We start from the raw sequence: 19,383 nt of genomic DNA on the forward strand, positions 1-19,383 counted from the left end.
TGCATGAGGTTATGTTTGTCAGTGATTTATCCAAGTGCATTATTTGAAGATTGTAAATGCACCTTGTTGGATACATTTCGGAAATAGTTCTTTCCATGGCATTCAAAAGGTTTAAACTGTGAATCGAGGTGATTGCATGTAATAATGGGTCTTAGAATACTTTGTGACGCAGCAAGCATTTACATTTCTGAAGTACGAGAGACATGCCATGGCGGGAAATCGTACAAGGATAGAGTCATAGGAGAGTTTGATTTTAAGGGCATCGGGTACTTTCTGTGTGAATACAAGGCATCTAAAATGCATACATTATAATCTAATGAATAAAGCACCTGCACGTGGGAGCCAGTATAGATTTCTCGTCGTCTTTGAATCATGCATATCTTTCTTTCATTGCGTAAGGTTATGTTTACCAGTGAGATATCCAAGTGCATTATTTGAATACTGTAAATGCACCTTCTTGGATACATTTTGGAAATAGTCCTTTTTTCATGGCATTTGAAAGGTATAAACTGTGAATCAAGGTTAACTGCATGCGGTAACGGACCTTAGAACATTTTGTAACGCGGCAAGAGTTGGTACTTCTGAATTGCGAAGTGGCGGTTAATTCGAAATCATGTAATTCGAAGTCCAATTTTTTAGTCCCAACGACTTCGAATTAACGAGGTTTTACTGTAGTTATTTTAATAACTCACGGGCAAAAATGCCTCATCCTTTTTATCTGTCTTTCATAATACATTTCAAAGTATAGTGCAAAATCCCTTAATCACGAGGAATTATGGGTGTCTCACAGGGGGTGTGTTCACTCCTTGTAGTTCCATAAGAGCCATACTGTTTTCTTAATGCGGAATGAGCTATAGGTGCACTTCTTTTTTTCATTAGAACTTATAAGCTTCCTTGCAGCTTTCATCATTTATGGTGCAGCATCAGTTATTAACCATAAAACTCGTTCTTGCTTAACTCCATCGTTGTTCCACTGCAGTCTTATAGCATTGCCAAGAGATACCATTGCTGAGTGCTTTTCTGCATCTGAGGTTGGTATTCATAGTCATTGACGTACTTCTCTAATAAGAACAATTTAATCAAGTTATACTTACTTGCATTCAGGAGATTGTATAAAAAAGTTATACTTATTTGTTAAGTCGACTTAAATATTTCTGGTATTCATAATCATCCATCAAATTCTACTTTTTTAAGTTGATAAAGTATTATTTATATGAAGACACACTTCATAATAAAGTTAAACTTCTAGTGTGAGAAAATCCAAGGCCATCAGCACAAAAGTTGAACTTGAAAGTCATCCTTCAATTGCTCAGTGATAGCTGGAGTGTGCACTAGGCTATTTATTATTTGATTAGTATACAGTGGCATAGAAATACGAAGGCGTTTTTTTTTTTTTTTTCCAATCGCACAGGTAAAGAACCGCACAAGCTGTGGGAACTGTTCACGCATGGAAGGTGACTGCGCAAGTCCTCCCCTCTACTCGTGGTCACAGCCAACTTCCTCACATCATTGTGAGCAGAGGTATTGGCACAGAAACATGGCCGCTACTATTGACGCTCCCCCCAAATGTGAGGTGCGTAGTGTGATACATTTCCTTCAAGCAGAAGGGAATAGTGCAGCAGACATTTATCGACAAATTAGTCGAGTATACGGTTCAAACATTATGAGTGATGGTGTTGTGCGTGAACGGTGCAGGAAGTTCAAAGAAGGCCGGACCGATGTTCACGATGCAGAGGGGGGCAAGGACGCAAGTCTGCCGCTACAGATGACATTGTTCACTAAATTGACCAAGAGGTTCGCAAGAACCGAAGGTTAACGTAAGCGAGTTGTGTGAGAAATTTCCTGCATTTTCAAGATCATCTGTTTACAAGATCCTAAAGGGGCCCATAGACGTGCAATATTATTGCGCAAAATGGATTGTGCAATATATTGTTAGCTGCCCATAGACGTGCAATATTATTGCGCAATATCGGGGTTTGTGCAATATAACTGATAGTGTGTACTTAATATTGAAGGGTTGTACAATATATTGTGCAAAGCGGTCACAGACATACAATATGCGTTGCAATATATAGTCAGTCCATGCCGTTATTTTGTTTGATGAACATGTTGAGTGACACTGATCTTTGCTGCGTTTTGTTCGCCGTGGGCGTAAGTGCCTAAAAAGAAGCAGAAACAGAAAAGAAGGACATGGGCCAAACAGTGGTTTCTGGACAGAGAAAGGTACACTCATGAAAATTTACTCACTGAACTGAGAAAATGCGAGCCAAATTATTTTCAAAACTTTCTGCGCATGAATGGTGAATTGTTTGATGAACTTATCGCTTTGATTACGCCTCAAATTGAGAAAAAGAATACTATTACGCAGAGAATTGATTTTTTTAATAACTTCTTGTTTATCGGCGTTCGGGTATTTTTCGCGATATTTATCAATAAGCACCTCGTACTGTTCACTTTTTTTTAACGCGATTACTGTAATCTTTGCTCTTAACGTCCCATAGAGCCGAAAGGTCATGGTACACTTCGATAAACTCCAAAAGAAACTTTTTCTCCTCCTGTTTGTCTGCCATCGCGATACGTTCTCCCCCACCTGTTGATAACAACTGGCGGGAGGACGGGATATTGCACAATATTGCCAACACACGGCACAGTATTTTGTGGTTTGTGCAATATATTTCAAACTTCTTTGATTTCGTACAATATATTGCACAACCCTTCAATACGAAGTACACACTATCAATTATATTATACAAACCCCGATATTGCACAATAATATTGCACGTCTATGGGCCCCTTAACAGAACATCTGCGCTACAGGAAATTGTGCGCCCGGTGGGTTCCGAAGATGTTGTCTGATGACTACAAAAGTTGCCGGATGGCTGCAGTGTTGACGTTTCTTACCCTTTATGAGGCTGAAGGTGGCGATTTGTTGAAGAAAATTGTGGCTGGCGATGAGACTTGGGTTTCGTACGTCACCACCGAAACAAAACAACAATCACGTCAGTAGACGCACACGCACTCACCAAACAAACTGAAGAAGTTTAAGCAAACCTTCGACGAAAGGAAGATGATGGCTACAGTTTTTTGGGACCAAATAGGTGTGTTGCTTGTTGAGTTCATGGAACGGGGATCTACGATCAATGCAGCTGTTTATTGCCAGACTTTACGATGACTGCGGAGGGCCATACAGAACAAACGACGAGGCATGCTGACGTCTGGAATCCTCTTCATTCATGACAACGCATGCCCTCACAGTGCTCGTGTCACCCAACAACTTCTGCAGGAGGAATTTTGGCGGGACGTTTTTGACCACCCACCGTACAGTCCCGATTTAGCGCTGAGTGACTTCCACCTCTTCCCGGGACTGAAAAAGTGGCTGGGAGGGCAGAGGTCCCAGGAGGATGAAGATCTTCAAACCAACGTTCGGGCCTATCTGAACTCACTGGCGGCAACATACTGTGCAGAGGGGATCGAAAAGCTTGTCCACAGGTATGACAAATGCCTCAAACTTCATGGTGATTATGTTGAAAAGTAACCACATTTGTACCTAACATTTGGTAATAAATTCATTTGGATACGTACACTTGTCTTTCATTTATAACCATCCGGAGGTTAAAAAAAAAAAAAAAAAACGCCCTCGTATTAAGGAGAGGAAAACAGGAAATGTCAAATTTCTCCATTAATATTAACTGTATATAAAAAAAAAGTCATGCAAAATACAAAGGCCATTCGGGATCTCTGGTGACGAGTTTGAAGGCCGCTAGTGGTGCTGTTATCAATTTGAGCATGTCAAAACTGTGAGTGGTGATTCACGTCAGAGCTGAGAACGTGTGTGTAGAGTTTTGTGGCATTGGCTGCAACAATGCCGAAGCGGATTGACTCTTACTGGGAGGGCTACATAACAGCCCTTTCCGATGATAAATACAGCTATTCTGCAATCCGAGGAATGTGCTAGAAGCGTAATTTCTTGATATCAAAAAACGGAATCAGTGCTGTATTGAATTAAAAAATCAAAAACTGGAAGGGCTTAATTCCAGTGAGGAAAAACAGGCAAATCTACATGCAGCCACCAACCATACACCTGAGGTGGGAGAACTCCCTTGATTTAGGTGGTAACAACCCTACCCCCCAAAGGACTATCGCACTTAAGTTGGGGATGTCTGTTTCAAAAGTTAACACCGTAATCAACAAGGACCTGCAATTAGAAAAGTGGCATAAGTGCTGAGTTCACAAGCTGTTGCCTCGGCACTAATGCAAGAAAGCTGTATGAGGGCTATCTGACAGGGGACAGACGGAAAAATGTGATGACATTAGATGAAGCACGTGTGTACCTTAGTGACTGTAACAAACCCTGCTCAATTTACTACCACCCTAGAGACAAAAATAATTATCAAATATTGTATAAGGAATGCTAGGAAAGGTTTCCAAGGGTTTTCATGACCATCGTTGGATACTGCTACTATGGCAAGTTAACCATTCGCTGTGTTGCTAATAATGTAAAGGTGAACCCTGAACTCTACATACTGTCAGCAAGAGGTTTTAAAACACAGATATCCCAGCACTGTATGGGAGGGCAAAAAATCAGATATGGGTACACCTCTTTGTTTCGTCTATTCTTAGAGAGAATTGAGATGAAAACTGGAATCCTTGCAATTACTGTTACTGACATTCCGGTGAAGGCACCCAGTGGGTCACCCATGGACTTCTGTGCATTTGGACTTACAAAAAGGGCCTCAGGATATAGACAACCACGCACTATCAATGACTTCTGGAAAGATTGTCAGGAGGAGTGGGATAAGATAGATATGCTAGTTCTGCGGAAAAGTCTGTTGCAATGGAAATTACGTTGTCGGGCTATAGCTAGATATGCTGGCTTTCCAATTGAGCATGATCATTGGCGGAGACATGGCCTTTCATAAGCTAATTATCCTTCGAACATCATCCCCAGAGACTCCGAATAATCTTCTGTATTATTTCCTGTCTTTTATGTTTATTATGATAGTATCAAATTAAGAACTTATGTTAAGGAGTTCTAGTGCTGATGGAAAAGTGCTTTCCCTTCAAGTGTGAAAAACAGAAGTAACAGCAGGAAGATTATTTAATCTAAAGCAGCATCATGTTGCAACAAATGATACAGGCAGTGTAAGTCATAGCACGGGAGTGGGCTATGACAGACAAGCCTCATTGGTGTCATTTTACTAGAACTGTTTCCATTTGTGGTTGTATTAATCTCCAAAATTATGTTTTTATGAAAATGAAACATCCTTTTGAATTCATTTTCGTTATAGAGTTCAAATGGGTCCATAATATTTCATAAATACCATCTTGGAGCACGGGTTGCTTGCCGTTTTATAATTTCTTGTACCATTTCCGTAAAATGTTAAGATGTGATTAAAACTTAAATAAGTCGCATTCTTGGCGTGATAAATTTTAACTTATTTCTTCTTCTTGCGTTCCGGCCTTCTAAGGACCACGTTACAATTTCAATTGTTCCTCCTTAGTTGTTCTTTCCTTTTCTTCCAGTATTCTTTCATTGTTTCACTGTGTTTCGTTTTCCTGTCTTCAGTCCACTTTGTGCCTGTTTTCTTTTCCTTCCTCCCTTGGAATCCTTCCATTTGTAAGACTTTCTTCCTAAAAATCTTTCTTTCCAATAATTCTTCTTCTCGTATGTTGTTCCTTTCCAGGTCTTTCTTGACTTCTTGAATCCAAGTGGTAGTTGATTTCTTTTCCCAAAGGTACTTGAAAATTCGTTTAGTTAGTCTATTGTCATCCATTCTGTAAATGTGTCCAAGAAATAGCAATCTCCTTTTTCTTATTGTTTCTGATATGTTTTCTACGTTCTGGTAAATTTCATTGTTACTTCCTAATTTCCAAAACTCTGCAGTTCTTAGAGGACCTAATATTTTCCTTATAATTCTTGTTTCTAATATTTCTAATTTATCAAGCTTGTAGTTCAGTGCTAGACATTCGCTGGCATAAAGGCATTCTGGTTTCTCTACTGTGTTGTAGTGCTTTATTTTAAGTTTTCTTGATAAGCACTTTTTGTTGTAAGTATTCTTAGTTACACCGTACGCTCTTTCCATCTTTTGCATCCTCTCCTCTATAGCAGATTTTTCTAAACCTATTTCATTAAATAAGTAACACTGAAATGACAATGAATTACTTTATGAAGGATATTGCTATCAAGTTCCACTTATTTGTGCTGGAATCTGGAATAAAGTTGAGATCTAAGTTTCGAATATACATTTTGTTAGCATCTGAACCTTAGAAATCTCATTTTGTATGAGGGATAGGTTGTTATGATATTAAAATAATTTTCCTTCTGACTGATGATGGTTTGAAGAAAGTAAATATTGTTATATAGTAATTGCTTGCTGCTATAACAGTGTTAGGAAAACATAGTTGAGAGGGCTAAAAGCAGACTGAGCGAGTTGGCTTTGCGGGTAGGGTCACGTAGCTGTGAGTTTGCATTTGGGAGATGGTAGGTTCGAATCCCACTGTCAGCAGCCCTGAAGATGGTTTTCCATGGTTTCCGATTTTCACAACAGCCAAATCCTGGGCTGTAGCTTAATTAAGGCCATGGGCGTTACCTCCCCAATCCTAGCTCTTTCCCTTCCTTGCATCACCGAAAACCTTTGATGTGTTAGTTCGACGTTAAACACTAGCAAAAAACAATCCAAGAACTTCATTCTTGGCCTACAGTTTGTTGTGAAATTTGGTATCATTTTATCACTTGGAAATTCTTTTGCTGAACACAACTTTCTGTGCACAGATATCTTGTTATTGAAGACCTAATAGAGGAGTCCTTAGGAGCTCAGAAGAGTTTGAATCTGTGAAGAATATGAGTAGACCAGCAGAGATGACACCACGATTGTGTTTACATTCTTATAAGATCTTCCAGGCAGTATGGCGCTTGTCTGGATAAGAAAAAGGATATAAATGCTGAAGAAGAGGGATGGGATATTAAGAATTAAAAACTGATCTTGGAGTAAAGAAAAAGTGATAAAAGGAGAATAGAGAGATAAATCAGATAAAACAAATTCTGGAAAGAATGAAAAGTAGCTGATAAAAGGACCTTTATTTTTCTTTTCAGAATTGGCTTTACGTCTCACCGGCACAGATAGGTCTTATGACGACGATGGGAAAGAAAAGGTCTAGGAATGGGAAAGAAGCGTTCATGGCCTTAATTAAGGTACATCCCCAGTATTTGCCTGGTGTAAAAATGGGAAACCATGGAAAAACCATCTTCAGGTCTGCTGACAGTGGGGCTCAAACCCATTATCTCCCGGATGCAAGCTCACAGCTGTGCGCCCCTAACCGCACGACCAACTCGCTCGGTACCAAAATATAGTACTGTAGACTAAAGTAAACAGTGTTTTCTGTAAATATCACAGCAATAAAACCAGCTTTTGAATTGTTAGGCTGTGGGTTTTTTTTTTAACAAAGTTTCTCCCCGATATGCCATTTGGGCTAATCAATTGGATTGGCACGCCTCTCCAGGACTCTACTTAGCAGTGGCAGACAGACTGCTCATTCCTATCATGTTAGCAAATAGGGATTGCTAACCTGCTAAATGAGAAGCAAATTCTCCATTACCAAAAAAGTGTACACCCCGTGGAGATAAAATTCCAGAGTGGAAGTGTTTGCTGTGTTGGTTTTTAATATAAGAGTATTTTGCAATTTACTGGAAGTTTGTAAAATAAATAGGCGTATATTTTATGCTTCTTTTTCATTGATACAGTTCGATGTGAACATTGCAGTTTCCACACTTCTTCTCCCTTTTTTGTCTACATGCCTCTTCTTTTGCATTGTCCTATACTCCATCTTCCTACCTTATCCTTAGATAACCCGATCGTCTAGTGGTTAGTACATTGCATTGTAACCTTGTCTCTTCAAAATTTTAAAATAAATACTTCTTCTTCTTCTCCTTCTGTGCTACAGTTCAATGTGAACTTGGCTGCCTCCACAATACTACTCCCTACATCTTAATTACAGGTTGCTATCCTCCAGTTTCTACATCCCTCTTCTTTGTCATAGTCCTGTACCTGCCCATCTCACCCTCAGATTACCTCATATCCCCTGTTGCCCCAGATGATCTCCAGACAGGACTTTCCTTGAAAGTGGGTGGGTTTACTTTATCCAAGAGTATGACATAGCCTGTCCATCTCAGCTTAGCTGTTTTCAGGATGTTGTAAATAGGCTATATTAAAAGAAATATATAAACTAGGAAGTGAAGAGAACGAGACCAGTTGGGTATACTGGAGGGTAGGTTTCTTTTTCATTTTTCTGAAAAAGGTGAATGAGCAATGAGATGAATATTCTATTTTCTATAAGTCAGTGGTTGGTCAGGGAATTCATATTACAATATAGAGTGGACACCCTGTCCTCCCTTGTGTCACAATACCATCTATAATTTTTAGATATATAAACAGTGTTGTATTCAGATTGCTATTTTATATATTGAATTTCTGGGTGCCATAATTTATTTGTTTCAATTGATACAAATGGTAGAGCTATCTTGCAATGATGTCATTAACATTCATAGTCCTGTATTTTTTATTGAATGGTTGATTGTTTTGCTGAAGCTCAAATTGCCTATTAGTCGTTCTAAAGAAATTTAAGTTACCTAGTTATTAAGATTCATTAACGAAATATCACATTAATAAATCGCCTTGGGAGTGGCGACCCCATTGTAATAACAGCCTATATATATTTCATTCATTACATCCCTGACCCAGTCAATGACTGGAAAACAGGTTGCAGGGTTTTTTTTTCAGTGGAATATCAAAACTGTTTGACATTTTCAACTAAATTCTGTTTGGAATATTACTGTCGATGAGATCATCTTCCAAAGCCATTTTTGATAATCCACTCAGTATCTGCTTTGTTTAATTATTGGTAATATTTTTATATTTCACTATCAGTCTTTATTAATATCAGGGTTGCCAGATATGTAAGATCTGAATAAAGAAAAAGAATTTGAAATGTAACGGAAACCCTACTTATTTACCAGTTAATTTATACATACATATTTAAAAAACAACAACAAGGAACTGCTATTAGGAAGGACAAACGCTGATGTATTTGTTGATGATCAGCACTATAACATTTAGTGTGACCCAGCAAAGTAAGATGTCTTGTATATTAAATTTCACTCACACCATAATTTAATGATACTTTTCAAATCACTTGTTGAGATGACAAGGAAAATAAATATTTTTTATTTTGAAATACAGGTGCCCAGCCATTTTCTGAGCAACTTATAGGAGCATTCCAATCTGAAATAAGTTATCAGCATGATTGCCTTAAAAAATGGGAGAAAATAATACAAAAATGCCTGGTTTTCAATGAAGTTGATGCAGTTACGAGAAACAAAAATACCAAGCTTGATAAAATATACATGATGTCACTCATTCCACTTGATATCAGTTGTGTGCGAAGTAGGGGCATTTAATTGTATAGTAAAGTGATTTTATTTAGCATGTGGCTTTTAGTGCCAGGAGTGTCTGAGGATAAATAACAATATCGGTATTTCAAATTCTGCTAATGTATGCATAATACAGCAAACTCCAGTTTACCCCTGAGGTTGATTGTATTATTATTATTATTATTAGTTTATTTTTGTCACAGTATTTTGAATATGTATGAACTGCATGCTTGAAATTAGAGTACACTCTCGACTGCAAGTATAAATAATTTCCTGTAGCTATTTCTAGCCGGGTGCAGCCCTTGTAAGGCAGACCCTCTGATGAAAGTAGGCGGCATCTGCCATGTGTAGGTAACTGCGTGTTATTGTTGTGGAGGATAGTGTTATGTGTGGTGTGTGAGTTGCAGGGATGTTGGAGACAGCACAAACACCCAGCCCCGAGCCATGGGGATTAACCCGTGAAGGTAAAAATCTGCGACCCAGCTGGAAATCAAACCCGGGACCCGCTGAACCGAAGGCCAGTATGCTTGACCATTCAGCCTGCATTTAACTTTAAACAAAAGCTTGAATTAATCCTCCACATCCTTCTGATTCCTATGACGAAAAAATAAGACTGAAATATTTAACTGCAAAACGTGACATTGATTCTCCACCGCATGGATCAGGGTGTTATTGCATCGATGAAGCAAATCTACCACTCACAACTTGTAAGAGACTTGGCTGAAGAATGTGACAGTGTATTAACATTCTGGAAGAGACTTTCATTGCTGGATGCTGCACATTTGGTTTCAAAGGCTTGGGCTGCTATAAAGCCAGTGACGATTATGCGCTCATGGCGTAAATTACTACCAGACATAGAAGGAAGTGATTTCTAGGCATTTTTGACACAAGAACATGAATCATCTGAGATAATCACTTTGATTTCCGGCATTAAAGAATATGAAAATTTAAGCACTTAAAATATTGAAGAGTGGTTGCATATGAACTTGTGTGAACCAGGCTTATAGCTAATGACAGATGAAGAAATTGCCACCACAGTGGGTGCCGCTGCGGAAGATGAAGTGAGTGGCTGATAAGAGGAGAAGCTATTAATAGAAGAAAGGGAAAATCCACGTGTGTGACATGCTTCAGCATTGGAAAATGTTGAAACTCTTAAATTATGTTGAACAGGGAGATTTTAAGTATAGTGATATTGTTGCACTTCGGAACATTTGTACTTGTATACGGAAGAACTTGAATGAATCTCGAAAGCAAAAGAACATTACTGATTATTTTTTGTCAAACAACAAAAACTACAATATATACTTTTTCTACCTTAAGTGTTTTACCAACAATAGACGTTGCAAGTAACTTTCATTTTGGCTTACTCTAGTGATAAAAGTGTTAATTGTTTGACATTATTTCAGTTTCAAATAGTATATGTTCTGTATTATTAAAAGTGTCGTTGTGCATTAAAATGCACAAATAGTATTATCTGTGTTTTCAGTTGAAAGTTAAAAACTTCATCACTGATCCGTATTGAACTAATAATTACAATGCTAAAATGAGAAAGATGTTCCACCTATTCAATACAATAATATTGTTGCACGAATTAATGTAGCAACATATTTAATATGTTATGGGACCGGTTTCGACATATGTCCATGTCATCATCAGCCGACACAAAAATGGCAAGAAGTCAACACAATTGTAACAATTATGACACTTTTCTTAGAAGTTCATGTAGAGGTTCTTGAGCACTCTTGCTGTAGATCTTGAGGTTAAAAAATGATGCAGTATAATTCACAATTGTTGTTATTCAAGGAATAAAATTTTGTTGCTAGGTAACAAATGATATGATTTTGTTTTATTACTTCAAAAGGTGGATAATTTTCAAAAGCTTCAAGTTGACAAATAGGCATTCAAGCTTCCACGTAATACACAACACCTTCTTGCGCTACTTGCTCTTACCACAACATCCCCCTGACCCACCTTAAACTACTCCCCTTACTCCCTTACCCCCTCCTATCCCCTACCTATATTCAATTTTCGGTTCTTACTTCCTCATTTACTTCATGACAAGGCTAAATAAAAGTTAGCCTCATAATATTACTTACCTTACCATTTTCACTTTTCTATTTCTTATTTTTAATTTATTTTATTTTCCTTAGATCTCATAAAATCCATATCAGTACTAATAGTCTCATATTCTAAGAGTTTTTATATATACCACTATCCACCTTTTGAGGTACTAAAACAAAATCATATCATTTGTTACCTAGCAACAAAATTTTATTCCTTGAATAACAACAATTGTGAATTATACTGCATCATTTTTTAACCTCAAGATCTACAGCAAGAGTGCTCAAGAACCTCTACATGAACTTTTATTTTTAATTCAAGAAAAGTGTCATGAGTGTTACAGTTGTGTTGACTTCTTCCCATTTTTGTGTCGGCTGATGATGACACGGACATATGTCGAAACTGGTCCCATAACATATTAAATTAATTAATTCATGCAACAATATTATTGTATTGAATAGGTGGAACATCTTTCTCATTTTAGCATTGTTTTCAGTTGTCCGTGCGAATTTGTCAGTTGATTAATTGGCTCGCATAATCGAGTGTTTGCTGTATTGTTGTTGTTTACACATCTTTCTAACAGCAACTTAGGCTGAAAGCTTGGAAGGAAGCTGAGGGTAATAAGATTTCTGGGGATATATTAAAGGCTATGGGTTGAGATATAGTGCCATATCTGAAATACTTATTTGATTACTGTTTGCATGAAGGAGCTATACCAAATGAGTGGATAGTTGCAATAGTAACACCAGAGTACAAGGCCAAAGGTGACAAACATAAAGTGGAAAATTACAGACCAGTCAGCTTGACATGTGTAGTTTGTAAACTCTGGGAAAGCATTCTTTCTGATTATATTAGACACATTTGCAAAATTACAAACTGGTTTGATAGAAGGCAGTTTGGGTTTAGGAAAGGTAGTTCCACTGAAGCTCAACTTGTAGGATTCCAGCAAGATATAGTAGATATTTTAGATTCAGGAGGTCAAGTGTACTGTATCGCTATTGACCTATCCAAGGCTTTGATACCAAGCTCGATAGCTGCAGTCGCTTCATTGCGACCAGTATCCAGTATTCGGGAGATAGTGGGTTCGAATCCCACTGTCAGCAGCCCTGAATATGGTTTTTCTTGGTTTCCCATTTTCACAGCAGGCAAATGCTGGTACTGTACCTTAACTAAGGCCTTGGCCGCTTCCTTCCCATTCCTAGGCCATTCCTATCCTTTCGTCGCCTTAAGACCTATTTGTGTCTGTGCAACGTAAAACAAATTAGCAAAGAAAAGCCTTATCAATGTCAGTGCAAAGTAAATCAGTTGGAAGAAAGAAAATTGAACACTTATTCCCATAAAATTCATTAAAAATTATATCTGCATCTAAACACGCAGTCAGTCTCAGGAGCACTATCTGACCTTATCCATCACATAGCACTTTAAATCAGGTGAACATGAGGTTCGAAATTGAAGGAAATGAACCATAAAATAGAAGGAGAATGAAAAGAAATGGTGGCATGGAATATCCAAAACCTCCAACACTGAGATTTTATCAACTTTCACTGCAAATTAGTTCAGAAAATCCAACAGATGTCACCAAATGTTCTCGTCATGTGTAAACATAGTTCACTCATGTCCCACCCGCGATGTTCAGCAAGCCAAACATGAGTATGCTTAAGATCCATCAGCAATGTGTTAAGAGACTTGTAAATTGGGGATGACGTAACTCTTGTATATTAGACTGTCTCTTATCATGGTATGCTTGGCAGCCCTGATAATACTTAAGCTAGTCTGGTGCTACCCAAAATAAACTTTTCTTTAATACAGTGAAACATGAATGTGTTCAAAATACAGAAATCTTTACAGAAGTACAGAAGTGTTTAATGTCAGATTTGTAGTTTTTGATCAGTTTCCTGAATGATGATTAATAGACATGTCCTGTCTATTTATTGCCAGTTAAGTGAGAGTTTCTGTCTTCTTTAATCAAAAATAAGACTATTTTCAATATCATCTGAAAATAATTTCTATGGAACTAAAAGATGATATGTATGCAATATTCATTATATTATTATACTGCTCTTGATTTGCTTGCTTTCATCTAATTGTAGACTTTCTTACTACACAAAGTTTCCTTTCAGAGGCACATGTTAGCCACCTGGAGCCATTATCTGAAGATGAAGTTAATAGGTTATTGGGTATGGTTGTGGATGTGGAGAACATCTTCATGAGTATGCACAGAGAAGAAGATACAGATACGAAGAGAGTTTATTATTATCTTTTTAAGGTTTGTATATTAACAACCAGTAAATCTCTTTCCTTGGAAACAGTCTAGGACGGGAGCCAGACTGAAGTTACTGTATTAATTCATATTTTGTCTACAATGAATAATTGTTTTGAAGAGGTTTTGCTCTCTAAATATTGAGTATCAGCAGTATGTGAATTATTGAGGTTAGAATATATTACTAGGATGTGGTGATTTTTAGCAACTTGAATTAAAAATTTTAGTTTTTTGTAGCATTTATACATTTGTAATTTAGCATTGTTAGCATTTTGAAGAAAAGCATAGAATTTGAGTTAATTGTGATAAATAGGCCATGTCTTTTGATAAGATATATTAAAATTATATTCTCATAGAGTTAGTAGTAAAATAAAAATGCATTGAGTATAATAAAATTGTACATTTATTTTAAATTGATATAAGCTAAAGCATAACATAGGGGGAAAATATATTGATGCAAAATCTGAGTAATAAAAAATAAAATACCATATACAAACTTAACTCGCCATGTTCATGAATCAGTGACACTGTTGAAGGCACTCTCAGAAATACATACACATTTAGTTGTAACATTTGTGTTCTCTTATCACCTACAATTAAATTGTATTTACTGAAATATCTTTCAGCATCTATGATCTTGGTAGGAACCCAAATACATTGGAGAACTGATTGGGCATACTCAGGGTATTTGAGCTTAACAGACATCAGCATTACAGGCAGTCCAAGGGGGCACAAACTCCTCAGTGTAATTTCCAGAAGAAGAATAAATTAAGTTTTATTTGAAAAAAATCGTTGGTTTTGCATTTATGTATTTTGTTATAAATGTTGCATTTTGAGTAAATTTTCCATTTTATTGCTTTCAAAACACATTAAAAAGCAGTTTAGAGGTTATGAAAGTTGAAAATAGAAAAGTATACAAATACAAAAGTACAAAACTTCATAAGCATTTCACATAATATTGCAATGAGAACAGTCCCACCTTTACATAGATGAATGGGGATAAAATATAAACAGGATTTTATTTTTTATTTAAATGGGGATTTGTGGGTTACTGTAGTCACGTGCTAGTTTGTGAACCATGCGCAATGACTGAGTGGCCTAGTAAGTGGTCCTGAGAGTCGGGACCAGTTGCTATGAAATGGGAGTGGGCATCTCGGACATATTCTGAGTCGTGGCCCTCCTTGTGCTCAGGCGGCTAGGACTATACAATTCACCGGTGGTCCATAACCCGTTAGAGGAGAGATCCTCACTTGGAATATGTGTAAGTAGGGTAGCATCCTGCTTCATGAATTCACCGAGCTCAGAACATTTTAAGCAAGCCTCGGACCTATGGGAGTAACGGAATCCCACTCCCATTTGACAGGCGAGGAACTCCTTGGAAACAACTCGGCGAACTAAATGGAATTCGATGGGGAGCTATCAATATTAATGCAGCATATGGAAGAAAGAAAGTAGAACTGGCTGAGTCAGCAAAGAGGATGCATCTGGATGTACTAGGAGTAAGTGATATTCAGGTAAGGGGAGATAATGAGGAAGAGATAGGAGGTTATAAAGTGTACTTGAGGGGTGTTAGAAAGGGAAAGGCAGAGTCTGGGGTAGGGCTGTTTATCAGGAATACCATTACACACAACATAGTTTCTGTTAGGTGTAACCCCTTTTATGGGGGTATATGCATATATATATATTTATTCATAAATCCAGCCGAGGGAAATCCAAAGTATCGGTGACACCGAGTACTTTCAAACGGTAGGCAGTAAATTTACGCAGCGAGTAAAATGCCAAATTGAGAATGGAGGCCGTGGTAAAAAAAAGTTCTCCAATAAGCATTCCAGAATAACCACAGATGGCGCAGTGGAAACTATGCTAGATAATATTTTTAAAAAATTAAAAGAAAATGGCAGGAGAAATAAGGGACATGACGGGTGAAAATAGATGAGAAACCAAGATAAAATTTGGAAATAGATATATTAGAAGAATTAAATCAAGCTCTTACAATATTAGATGAATAGAAGTCTGTACAAATACGGAATTTTCCCAACCACATGTAATACAAATTTGTTACACCAAGAATAAAATATCCAAGAGACTGAAAGCAAATAAGAGACCGGGCGAGTTGGCCGAGCGCGTAGAGGCGCGCGGCTGTGAGCTTGCATCCGGGAGATAGTAGGTTCGAATCCCACTATCGGCAGCCCTGAAGATGGTTTTCCGTGGTTTCCCATTTTCACACCAGGCAAATGCTGGGGCTGTACCTTAATTAAGGCCATGGCCGCTTCCTTCCAACTCCTAGGCCTTTCCTATCCCATCGTCGCCATAAGACCTATCTGTGTCGGTGCGACGTAAAGCCCCTAGAAAAAAAAAAAAGCAAATAAGAGAATAGGCCAGGAGAGGAAAGGGATGGACAAGAAAGGGATGAATACGGTATAAAGAGAAATGTTGAACAACGAGAATAAGAAAAGGATGTACACAGTTACCAGATTGGAGTATACCAGCATGAAGTCTTCTAAGCAAAAGTCTAAATGTAATATGAAAGTTGCCACCTCTTCAATTATCACTCGAATAGGCACAAATTAACGTCATACTGGCGTAAGTCACTGTATACTATAATGAAACAGTGTCAAAGTATGCAAAAACATGAATGGTGAAGCACTGATTAAGCACAAGTGTGTATACGAGTCGCAGAGTTGCCGATATACCACACGCACATTTGGAAAGCAAATGTCACTAGTTAGTCAATAGAGACTTAGATATGGAAAATACAAGTGAAATCTCAGCCTGGAAGTGCACTGCTCCCAGTTAGAATATGTAAAGAAAATAGCTCCAAATGCAACCTAGAAGTATTTACAATAAGGACATTATCAGTTTGTCATACCTCATCTTGAACCAAGTAGTTCTGCCCGAAAATGGAGAGTCCAGGGCACATGTCGCTAAAGACGGAGATGACGTTAAAGGTTCCTCCCTCCACACAGGCCAAAGTCCATCTCAACACATTCAGAGGAAGGCCGGGTATTTATAGTGTGGAATAGTGAGAAATATGTCTGAAAGATTCCAGAGGTTAGTGGAGCATGCGTGACAAAGCTGGCGATGTCACATGACGTCAGGCAGCGAAAAGGAAGTTAGTTTATCGTAGATCGTAAAAGTGGATAGAGCAGAGTTCGTGCAAGGTATGATGTGTGCAAATTCACATAAGTATGTAAGTTCCAGTTCAAGAGAAAATGCGGTGTGTATCCTGATGAGGGTAAGTCCGTATTAATAGTAGAAAAAGGTTATGTGCGTGGCGAGGTTCATAACAGTAGTTGCCGGTGAAGTGAAGAGTCCGTTACATAGGCACGTAAATGAGCGAATGATGTGGGTAGATTTGTCAGTTGGAGGAATTAGGACGAGAATTGTCTCGGTGTATTCACCATGTGAGGGTGCAGATGAGGACGAAGTTCACAAGTTCTATGAAGCATTGAGTGACAGCGTGGTCAGGGTCAACAGCAAGGATAGAATAATGCTAATGGGCGATTTCAATACAAGAGTTGGAAATAGAACTGAAGGATACGAAAGGGTGATTGGTAAATGTGGGGAAGATATGGAAGCTAATGGGAATGGGAAGCGTTTGCTGGACTTCTGTGCTAGTATAGGCTTAACAGTTACGAATACATTCTTCAAGTATAAGGCTATTCATCGCTACACGTGGGAGGCTCGGGGTACCAGATCCATAATAGAATATATCTTAACCGACTTTGAATTCTGGAAATCTGTTAGGAATGTACAAGTTTTCCAGGGATTTTTCAATGATACAGACCACTATCTGATCTGTAGTGAACTAAGAATCTCTAGGCCTAGGGTAGAGGAAGTGAAATCTGTCTGCAAACTAATAAGGGTAGAAAATCTCCAGGACAAGGAAATTAGACAGAAGTACATGGATTTGATCAGTGAGAAGTTTCAAACAGTAGACAGTAAGCAGGTTCAGGATATAGAAAGAGAGTGGGTGGCATACAGGGATGCTCTAGTAGAAACAGCAAAGGAATGCCTAGGAACAACTGTGTGTAAAGATGGGAAAAGGCGAATATCTTGGTGGAATGATGAAGTGAGAGCAGCTTGTAAACGTAAAAATAAGGCTTATCAGAAATGGCTCCAAACAAGGACTGAGGCAGAGAGAGATTTGTACATAGATGAACGAAACAGAGCGAAACAAATAGTTGTTGAATCCAAAAAGAAGTCGTGGGAAGATTTTGGTAATAACCTGGAAAGGCTAGGTCAAGCAGCAGGGAAACCTTTCTGGACAGTAATAAAGAATCTTAGGAAGGGAGGGAAAAAGGAAATGAACAGTGTTTTGAGTAATTCAGGTGAACTCGTAATGGAGCCCAGGGAATCTCTTGAGAGGTGGAGGGAACATTTTGAACATCTTTTCAGAGTAAAAGGAGATCTTCCTGGTGGTGTTGCGAACAGCCAAGCTCATGGGGAGGAGGAAAATGATGTTCGTGAAATTACGCTTGAGGAAGTGGAAAGGATGGTAAATAAACTCCATTATCCTACAGCAGCAGGAATAGATGAAATTAGACCTGAGATGGTGAAGTATAGTGGTAAGGCAGGGATGAAATGGCTTCATAGAGTAGTAAAATTAGCATGGAGTGTTGGTAAGGTACCTTCAGATTCGACAAAAGCAGTAATTGCAACTATCTATAGGCAAGGGAGCAGGAAGGATTGCAATAAATATCGAGGTATCTCATTGATTAGTATACCAGGCAAAGTATTCACTAGCATCTTGGAACGGAGGGTGCGATCAGTCGTTGAGAGGAAGTTGGATGAAAACCAGTGTGGTTTCAGACCACATAGGGGCTGTCAGGATCAGATTTTCCATATGCGGCAGGTAATTGAAAAATGCTACAAGAGGAATAGGCAGTTGTGTTTATGTTTCGTAGATCTAGAGAAGGCATATGACAGGGTACCGAGGGAAAAGATGTTCGCCATACTGGGGGACTATGGAATTAAAGGTAGATTATTAAAATCAATCCAAGGCATTTATGTTGACAATTGGGCTTCAGTGAGAATTGATGGTAGAATGAGTTCTTGGTTCAGGGTACTTACAGGAGTTAGTCAGGGCTGTAATCTTTCACCTCTGCTGTTCATAGTTTACATGGATCATCTGCTGAAAGGTATAAAATGGCAGGGAGGGATTCAGTTAGGTGAAAATGTAGTAAGCAGTCTAGCCTATGCTGACGACTTGGTCTTAATGGCAGATTGTGCTGAAAGCCTGCAGTCTAATATCTTGCAACTTGAAAATAGATGCAATGAGTATGGTATGAAAATTAGCCTTTCGAAGGCTAAATTGATGTCGGTAGGTACGAAATATAATAGAAATGAATGTCAGATTGATGTTACAAAGCTAGAACAGGTCGATAATTCAAGTATTTAGGTTGTGTGTTCTCCCAGGATGGTAATATAGTAAGTGAGATTGAATCAAGGTGTCGTAAAGCTAATGCAGGTGAGCTCGCAGTTGCTATCAACAGTATTCTGTAAGAAGGAAGTGAGCTCCCAGATGAAACTATCTTTACATCGGTCTGTTTTCAGACCAACTTTGCTTTACGGGAGCGAAAGCTGGGTGGACTCAGGATATCTTATTCATAAGTTAGAAGTAATAGACATGAAA

General features: G+C 38.3%; 1 protein-coding gene across 4 annotated transcripts in view; it reads left to right on the forward strand.

The window, feature by feature from the left end:
* Gcn5 (Gcn5 acetyltransferase) overlaps positions 1–19,383 on the forward strand; it is a 122,567-nt gene that overhangs the window by 16,057 nt on the left and 87,127 nt on the right. For all 4 annotated transcript variants that reach the window (XM_068228053.1, XM_067149040.2, XM_067149043.2 and 1 more), the window contains one exon: positions 13,609–13,754. In XM_068228053.1, coding sequence (XP_068084154.1) covers positions 13,609–13,754 — 146 coding nt within the window. The remainder of the gene's footprint in view (positions 1–13,608; positions 13,755–19,383) is intronic.

This window comes from Anabrus simplex, chromosome 6 (assembly GCF_040414725.1).
Source record: "Anabrus simplex isolate iqAnaSimp1 chromosome 6, ASM4041472v1, whole genome shotgun sequence".
NCBI lineage: Eukaryota > Metazoa > Arthropoda > Insecta > Orthoptera > Tettigoniidae > Anabrus > Anabrus simplex.